At 51.3% G+C, this 9435-nt stretch overlaps 1 protein-coding gene across 1 annotated transcript in view; it reads right to left on the bottom strand.

Moving 5' to 3' along the window:
- Tle7 (TLE family member 7) overlaps positions 1-6027 on the bottom strand; it is an 11518-nt gene extending 5491 nt beyond the window's left edge. The window contains 2 exon segments of the mRNA XM_037205623.1: positions 5844-5862; positions 5864-6027. Of these exon segments, the coding sequence (XP_037061518.1) occupies positions 5844-5862; positions 5864-6012 (168 nt within the window). The 5' untranslated portion in view covers positions 6013-6027.
- Positions 6028-9435: the final 3408 nt, after the last annotated feature.

The raw sequence follows: 9435 nt of genomic DNA, 5'->3' as shown, positions 1-9435 counted from the left end.
CAGGGTTTCTCTGTGTAGCTTTGGAACCTTTCCTGAAACTCACTCTGTAGCCCAGGCTGGCCTCGAACTCACAGAGATCCACCTGCCTCTGCCTCCCGAGTGCTGGGTTTAAAGGCGTGCACCACCACCGCCGCCGCCTGGCCTCTGGTTCACTTCTTACCATCCACTAGAAGGAAGAAGGCAATACCCGCTGTAAGAACCAAGGCATGTACTCTGACCTAGCACCCCCACATTCACAGCTACCCTGTAGACACAACTGGAGAATTACAAAACAGTATGGGTACTAATTGGAGCAGAACCAAACAGCACCGGTGAAGACTGGTGATGTCTATAGCACATCCCCATAGTGGAAGAGTACGCAGTAGTTAAAAGAAGAAGGACATCTTCACGGACACGGAACATTTCAAGGTATAATATTAGAGGGGGGTGTTACAAAGCTCAGAACAATGTTCAAAATATATTAACTTTGTATAAGAAAGGATGGAAATTAGAATTTATTTTCCTATGTGTACAAGAGATTAAGAAGAATAGTTGTGTCTCCAAAACAGAAATTGGAAAACAGGAAAGAGGAATAGGAGGGGGATTAGTCACAACAAGACCTGATACTGCTTTTCTCTTCGGGGATATTTCAACCCATATTAGAAACTGTTGAACCAGGGGGCAAATTCCATCACCCCCAAAGCATCGCCCCCATGATTCCTAATTAGTTATATCATTTGTTCACACTTAACACGTTTTCTCTGAGAGGCATCGGGCTTCCTTTAACTAGGGACACCCGAGCTAGGTCAGCCTGGTGAGAATGAGCCGTGGGGCACAGGCCTCTGCCCCTAGCAGGATAAGGATCTCAGTAAGTGAGGACCCGGCTGCAAAGTCCTCTTGTAGGGGTTGGATAAAGCTTAAAGACAATGAAAGGACTTGACCGAGGCTTGTGACTTCAAGTTACCCAATTTTCACCATAAAGGGAAGACAAGACTTTTAGAGGAGCCAATGTCATGGGTTCCCCCTCTCTTTTCCCCACGAGTGGGAAATTCCCCACTCACAAACACTCTGGGGCAGAAAACTCACCTCAGAAGGCAGGTCAAAGCCTAGAGATGAAAGTGGAGTCAAGACCCAGCTAGGCCTGGATCCACCCTTTCACACGTGAGGGTGGGTGGGTGGAGGGAGGGAGGAGGGGGGGGCTACCCAGCGCCGGAGGTAAACACCCGCCTAACAAATACTGAAGCCCTGGGTGAGAACCTGGTCAGATGTTTGGATCCTGAATGGCTGGTCAATATCAGGGTGTGGCCACACGCGTGCTGAGCTCCCGGGTCTTTGGGTGGAGAACAAGGCAGGAATCTTCCCGTGTAAGTTCAGCAGGTAGAGTGAGAAACTTGAAGGGAATAAGCCTGTGGTTTCAGCTGACCAGCATTTGGTCAAAAGGCTCTTGCTAGCAAATCCCCACCTCCAGGTGAATTCCCTTTGCTCCCAGGGTAGATCTTCAGTAAGCCCAAAACAGGGAGTTAAGGGGAGGAGAGGCTGGTCCCTCGCCTCCTCCCTGTTCTGCATCTGCGCCCGACATCTTTTACCAGGGTTTCTGAAATTAACCACTAGAGAAGCCTTGCATTTCTGTGGCTGTCTTGTCTAGGGATTCTGAAATTTGAGCATCCAACCGAGTCCTCTGGAGGGCTTGAGGAGAGTGCCAGCCCCTCGGCCCAGAAGTTCTGAGTCAAGGGGTCGGGCGCTGAGAATCCCTACTTCTAAGAAGGTGCTTGGTGATGCAGATTGTGGTGAGAGGAAAATGTGGTGGTGATGGAGATGATGGAGAAGACTGGTGATGTCCAGATGGTAGCAGTGACAGAGGTGGGATTGGTGTTGGGGATGGTGATGTTAATGTGGCCGAGGCGGTTGGTATGATAATCGTGGATGGCGATGATGTTACTGCGGTAGTGGTAGCAGTGGTTGGAAAACTGGTGGTAATGACAGTGGTAATCTTCTTGTGGTAATTTAGGTGACAACAGTGGCAATATGGTAATGACCATACTGATGTTAGGTGCTGCGGCAGCTGTTGGCTGGAGCACCATGTTGGAGCAGCTCTGTACAACTCTTCTGTCCACTGGTTCCTTCCCACAGGAGGGCAGTTGCTGGTGAGTCTGGACACTTCCCCTATTCTGCTGTCTGTCTGTCCTCTCTCCTCACTAAATTATCCACTCTGGTTTCTTTCTCATCCCTTGACCTTCCTCTTTTGAAGCAAAAATCCTGAAAAGGCTGCTGCTTAGAAGTCCTTTGCCTCCAGCTCTAAAATCCTGTCTCCTCTCCTCCCCTTCTTGTCTCCAAGGTTTCCGAAGTTCTCTATTATTACCTTTCAGATTACCCAGATCCCCTCACCTGGTATTGAAGATGCATCCACATCTGCTCTCCTCCTATTTGTTCTGTTTCTGCCATACCTGACCCACAATTTTAATGGAGGGGGGATCAAAATCTCACAAATTCTTGTCTAAGACTAGAATACAAATCCTAATCCTGGCAACTGTTTTTAATATTGCAGAAGTATTAAATACGAGTCTTTTTCTATCATATACCATAAAACTTGTATTTAGGACAAGGAATTCAAATCTTTTTCTGTTTGTTTTGGTTTTTGAGACAAGGTCTCACTGTGTAGCCCTGGCTGGCCCTGAACTCAAGAGATCTGCTTGCCTCTGCTTCCTCAGTGCAGATGCTTGGGGAGGGAGGAGCCTAGTGAAGCTGGTCAGTTACTTCTGAAGCTTTTGAGTTGTCTACTTCCTGAGGCTTTCGGGGTTGGTTTTTTTTTTTTTTTTGTTTGTTTGTTTGCTTGTTTGGTTTTGGTTTTTCAAGTGTATGTAGCTCTGGCCATCCTGGAACTCGCTCTGTAGACGAAGCTGTCCTGAATTATCTTTTTATTGATTCTCATAGGAAACACACAGTGAGGCAAACAGGGCCTGGGTTTGTCCCCAATTTGGAATCATAAGAATTAAGAGGAGGCGCCGAGCAGTGACAGTGCACGCCTTTAATCCCAGAGCCAGGCGGATCTTTGTGAGTTCGAGGCCAGCCTGGTCTACAGAGCAAGATCCAGGAATGGTGCAAAGTTACACAAGAGAAACCCTGTCTCGAAAAACCAAAAAATAAATAAATAAATAAATAAATAAATAAATAAATAAATAAAAGAATTAAGAGGAGGGGGTCACAATTCCACAGATTATTGTCTCAAACAAGTTGAGAACCATTCAAATGTCTTTCAGTAAGAAGGGTAACCTTAGCCAGGTGTGGTGGCACACACCTTTAATCCTTGCACTCAGGAAGCAGAGGCAGGCAGATCTCTGAGTTTGAGGCCCAAAACACCTGAAGTAGACCAGGTAGCCTCTGCCTACTGAGTGCTGAGATTAAAGTTTTATCCCCCCCCCAGGTAAAAACCTTTGTTTACACAAAGACCCTGTTACAGTTTCAGACTGAAGCGACTGACTCCCTCCCCACTTGATTTTCTTTGCCCTGTTTAAAAGTAGCCAGTTTCAGAAGACCGCGAGATGAGACCCAGCCAATGGGGAAAGACAGACAGTCACCCCAGCATTAGAATGAAATCCAAGTGTATGCCTTGCCCTGGGGTTCTTGCTCTTCAAAGCACACCCTCTTGATCAAAGCATACGCTACAGCTGTGTGAAGAGCAGCCCTGTGTCCCGCGCACTTCTGGGTTTGTGATGGTGATCAAGTTCAGAACTCGGTTTCCTGACACATAGGCTTCCCAACAGGGCAGCCTCGGGAGAGGGCTGGGGCAGTTGACAAAGCATCATGATCAAGACTCTGCCCTGCCTAGAAATCCTGGCCTCAAGGCTGCACGCACTGATCATAGGGGATCACCCCCCCCCCCAACACCAGCGTCTGTCTCTCCGAGCCCCAGTGAACATGGATGTACTTGGAGTCTAACTTTGCTGAAGCTCTCACTGATCTAGGGGCCTTGTCCTCTTTCCTCTCCTAGCCACTCCAAAGCAAGCCAACTCCTCCTCCAGAGTCAGAAGTTTGGCCGCATCCCCTCCAGTCTCAGGAAAGCTGTTTATTGTTAGCTCCACTTCCAGATGGGGAAACTGAGGTTCAGTCTGGTAACCTGCGATGGTGAAAACGTTCTAAAACTGGAAAATGGCGGCAGCTGCTCAATGCTGTGATGTCGCTTAAGTCTATACTTTATAGAGTGAAGTGGTGGGTTTTGTGCTGTTGTGTGTATTTTACAAGGGGGAAAAAAGGCAAAAAGAAGTTAAAGGCCTGTAAGTCCCCAAACCATGAGCCTTTTCTTCTCCATCCAGTGAACTCCAGGTCGTTTGGCCTGTGGTTCCTTACCTTTGTGACCCTAGGAGGGCAGTCAGCTGCAGCTGTCCCCTGCCCAGGGAATACAGGCAAATGAAGTATGCAGAGGTGAAGGTGTACCCCAGCTGGTGGGTCCACCACCTACGTGATATCAGAATCAAGAGCATTGGCCTGCAGACCTTTATTTGAGGCTCCTCCCTCTGGTGGGCAAGAGTAGAGCAGCTCAAATCTAATTTCCACCATAAGGCCCTAGCGGTTCCTATGCAGTTCACTAGAGGGCTGTGCTTAGAGAATTGACGCTTCCCACCCCCCACCCCCCCACACTTCCATCCTTGACTCCAGGAACTGCTCTTTCAGCCCGAGAGCGCCACCTAGACACTTGCTGATGAAAATGTATAAACGATAATGCCCACAGGTACCAAACACCACCCCTCTTCCTGAAACGGTGTGAACACCTGTAGTTCCAAGTCCAGGCAGCAGAGGGCTGTAAAGGGTAAGCTGAGGTCACAGAGTGGGGGACCGGGAGAAGCAGAGGAAAGTAGTGACTGAACCGCGTACAGGGCCCTTCCAGAAGGAAGGGATGACACTGGTCAGGCCACTCCTCACTATTCATCTGGCCCTTTGATGTCACGGGGAACCTCCAACTCTCCAGCCCTCACGGAGTCTCCTTTCAGACAAGCGCACGATGATGGTGGTCGCCCGTCACACCAAGTGCTGTCCTTACCCACCCCCGGAGCCTGAACACTTGCATTCCAAATCCTACTGTTTCGGCTTCTGTCCCTTTCCTTCATAGGGACCTTTGAGCTAAGCTTGGAGCTGTCGCTGTCAGGGCCTTGGGGCGACCCCCCCACACCCCCATCACACAGCTCCTCTCGTGAGCTCCTCCGACGGAGAGCTGGCTCCTTACTGGACTGCCAGCCTTCTCTAGAGAGGGTGTGATGGGCTAACGGGTGTGCTCCCCTCCGCCGCTTCTGCAGCCCTCTGGCCTCTGCCATCTTTTCCGTCTCCCCTAGGCGTCCTCGGGCACATTTTCCCGCCGCCACCTCAGTCCCGGCTGCTCTGGGGTCCTGGATCTGAGGCAGCTGCCGAAGGGCTTCTCCTCAGGTTCAGTGCAGAGATGGAGCCTTCGTGTGGCCGAAGGGACCTGGTAGCCACACGCTGGTGATCGGGCGGCTTGCTTCCCGCCATGCTGGAAGCGCCCGGGCGAGTTTGCTCCACAAGGAGGCAGCAGAAGCGGGAAAACTCGTAAGGGCTGCTGTGGCCGCCCTCGTCCCCGTGCAGGGCACCCCCCAAGACCCCCACCCCGACAGGCCTCATGCCCCCGTCCCCTTGCACCACGACGCCAGCAGCAGGCCCAGGCAGCCGTGCGCGTGCGAGGCCCTCCAAGAATGGCGGGATCTGTGCAGCAGGGTGCATGCAGCTCCCGCCTGCGCTGGGAGGAGCCCCGGGAGGCCCACGCCCTGGTGACAAGTGGGCGGCCTCAGCCCGGGTGTCCGGTGGGGAGGGAGAGCCTGGAGGACACGCAAGGGCCCGACGACAGAATAGTCTCTTACCGTGACCGGCTGCAAGTCTCCGAGGGGAACCCGGGCGCCGCCACAGGAGACACTTGAGGCGGTGTGCAGTTGAGGAAGGCTTCCTGGAGGCTGGGCTTGGACCGAGGGTGGGTGGGGTTTCCGCGGCCGATAGGGGGTGAGAGCCACACCTCAGGAACATGGCAGCCATTGGAAGACCCGCCCTGCTATGGTAGATGAAGCGAGAGCAGGAAGCAGGCAGGGATCCCACACACAAAAGAGGAGGTTGATGGTTCGGGCCTTAGCAGGGAGCCCCCAGGAGGCCTGGAAGTTGCTCCACCTGTGGGGAGCCACCTGATCTATAGTGTGTGGGGCTAAAGGACGCGGGGAACTTGCCCAACCCTGTGGCTGCGTGCTTATCCCCGAAAAGGCCAAGGTCTGCTCATCTCCCGTTGTCCGATTCTTGACTAAGTGGAAGGGCTTGGCAGACATTCTGGAATGGAACGGAATGCTCCTCAGTTCCTGGTCGGGCCAGACAACAACAGACAAATGTGGGTAAGGGGTCTGGAAGGTAGGGAGGATTCAGTGTCTTCCCAGATGACCCCTCGCAGACTCAGGTATACCCAGGTGTTTTCTGGGGGTGACAGGTTTGGGTGGGAGGGCACCCTATACCCCTGAGACAGATGTACTGATCCAGACTGAAGGAAAAAGATTGTAACAGATGCCCATCTGGGCCTAGAGCTGCAGGTGAGAAATGTTACAGTGTAGAAACAAGAGTCTTTGGGGCTGAGGCTCCTGTGGTCGTTGTAAGGCATCTACTGGCCGCGGGCAGCTGTGGCTGAGGTACCTTCCTAGCGATGAGGCTTCATAGCCTGAGGTTCTGCCGACGATCAACAGGTTTCTTCACCTGCCAGTCTTTGGAGTCTGAGCAGATAGACCTGTCCTGGACAATAACAAAGCTACAGAGAGGGAGAAAATATTTATTTAGCCTTCCAGAGGCCCTGGATAGGCCACATCATCATCTTGGCCAAGACCCTGAGCCCCAAGTTTACACAGGTTCCCACTGGTGGCAGATCTGGGACATCAGACCTTCTGATTTCAGTGCTCTTAGATCTGTGCCTCAACAGCACCTCTGTGTTGAGGAAGTAGGAAGCAGGACTGGGGATTCCTGTTCCGTTCTTTGACTTCATCCCAGATACCAGCAGCAGATGACCATGACCTAGCTAGTCGATGTGGAGCAAGCCCTAGCCGTCTGCTGTGAGACAGAACTTTTCCTGGGCAAACACAACCCATGCATCTCCCCTCCCCCGAGAGAGGGAGCCCATAGCAGACAAGAGCATGGGTACCACTGAAGTCCAGCTTGATGAACCAATGGGGTTTTATCAGAGTCACTCACAGGAGCAGAAATGACTGGAAGACAGCTGCATCACCAAAGCCCACCCCAGTGTGGGGACGGCTCACCACACTGGAAAAGGGGAGCCCACTGCACAGCCTGTAGGCAGCTCAGCAGGCCGGAGAGTGCCTTTCAGGCCTCTCAGTTGGCCTACACCTCTTCCAGACAGCTCGGGTGGGTGGTTTCTGCTTCTTCCAGGCAGCTGGTCTGGTCTGAGTCTTCTTTGCAGTTCAGCTTCCTTCTGTCTGAAGGGGACTCTCAACTTTTATTGCTCACCGGCATGGAGGGGCCTAGTGAATTCGGTCAGTTTTAGGGACTTTCTGAAGCTGTTTTGAGTTGTCGGCCTTCCTGTTTAAGGAGCTTCCTACAGGATGGAATGTTTCATCTGACCTCTCCCCAACCTGGGATTAGAGACCCATGAGCCACTGATTGACTGTGTGACAAGAGAATGTCCCATCCATCCCTGGGCCTCAGTTTCTCTGTAAGTAAAATAAGGATTTGGATCCATGGTTTGCAGCCCTTCTAGGTCTCGTGTGTATGGTTTGAAACTACTCAGGCCAGTACAAGTAGCCAAGGGAAGGAAGGGTCCTGCTCCTTTCTTTCTCTAAGGTATGATGGGGGGGGGGCAAGGCTAACTCTACCCATGGCCAGCTCCCAAGAGCCCCAGGAGAGGGTCACTTTACACAATGGCATCCCCGAGACACTCCACTAAGGTCCTATACCATGTCACCAGCTGGTAGGGATGGCTTGTTTGAAGTACCCAAGGCAGCACTCCTGGCCAGTATTTGTGGCTGAAGTTGTAAGAGCAACCCAGGCATGCTTTGGGGCTGTGGGGTGTATTACGTGTGCTTCTGGGAGTCGGTGTATGTGGGGATCTGTGGAAGATCTGTCAGTGGCAGAGTCTGTGCGCACACCTTTATGTCAATGGGAGAGAGACTTGGAGCTTGACTTTGCGTGAGCACACACGTGTGCACACGTCTGTGTGTATTCACCACTGTACAGCAGATAACACATTTAGGGAGTAGATCCTACCACCACCCTATTTTGCACATAATAAAACAGGACCTGAAGATATGGAGACACTTCTCCAAACTCAGCTGTGTACAAAGAAATATGATATCCAAAAAGTAGGATATAGGCAAAAATAATGCTTTTGCGAGTTTTTAAATATTTCCCCCCAACTGTCCTCTGACTCTCCTGGGGGACAAACCAGCTGGGCTCAATTTTTTCACAGCCCTACAAACTTGAAGTTAACGTGGGGTGGTGCCACATAGTCTGACTGTTTGAGACAATGCCTGCATGATGGCAGTTCCTGGTGACAACCACCAGGTGACAACCACCAACCTGCTTTCTAGAACAGCCACCTGCCATTGACTTTTACAGCCAGCTATGGGTATCTATTGGTGCTCATGCTCGCGGAACCTTGTCTTCCTGCTGGCTCACCCCACCCCTGTGTCTGTCTGAATGTCTGTCTACCTACTCAAGAATAAAATAGATGCTAATGATGGTTCTGGGAAATTTTCTTACAGATGTGAGACCAATGCAGCCCTGTCTTTGCTACCATCAGTCAGGACTCAAATCACAGTATGAGATGTAGAAAAGTATTGTTTCCTGCATACTGTGAGTTGTCATTATTACTTTTCCTTGGATTGACTCCCTTACAAGCTTTTTGTTACAGCTCCATAAAACCCTTAATGGGGACAGATAGAGACTGGTGAATTACCTGAGTTGTCCTGGGCTCCCAGTGCCTGGGGCCCCTTCAGGCCATGCCTTCAGCTCTCATCTACATGGGCATGCTGCAGAAGAGGCCCCAGGAAGCAAGTGAGCAAAGGCAGCATCTGTAGGCAAGTCAGGGTACCAGGAGTCCAGGAAGGCCCTCAGTGCTGGGGACAGATGATCCAGTTAGACGCACATTCTCACACAGCCCCTATCCATCCATCCAGCAAAGGAGAATCTGGGCGATTCTATCAGAGGACTGTCATGAACTATTTGTAGCCTCCCAAAGGACACTCAGTTGGAGACAGTGCAACAATGGTGACTGTGGCTCCTTCAGAGGGGACATTCTTTGGATGCTCTATCAACAAAAGCAAATTAGCCATCTATCTTGAAGTGGATTAGCCAATAATATGGCCCTGACCTTGTTAACATGGAAAAAAAAAGTGCATTAGCCAATAGCTGTGTCTCTGGGGGTAGGCAGCTCCCATTGGGCTTGAGCCTGGGGTCAAGCAGGGCAGGGGCAGA

This window comes from Peromyscus leucopus, chromosome 5 (assembly GCF_004664715.2).
Source record: "Peromyscus leucopus breed LL Stock chromosome 5, UCI_PerLeu_2.1, whole genome shotgun sequence".
Taxonomy (NCBI): domain Eukaryota; kingdom Metazoa; phylum Chordata; class Mammalia; order Rodentia; family Cricetidae; genus Peromyscus; species Peromyscus leucopus.
Note: the sequence above shows the minus strand (reverse complement) of the source record. Positions and strands in the feature narration are given on the sequence as shown.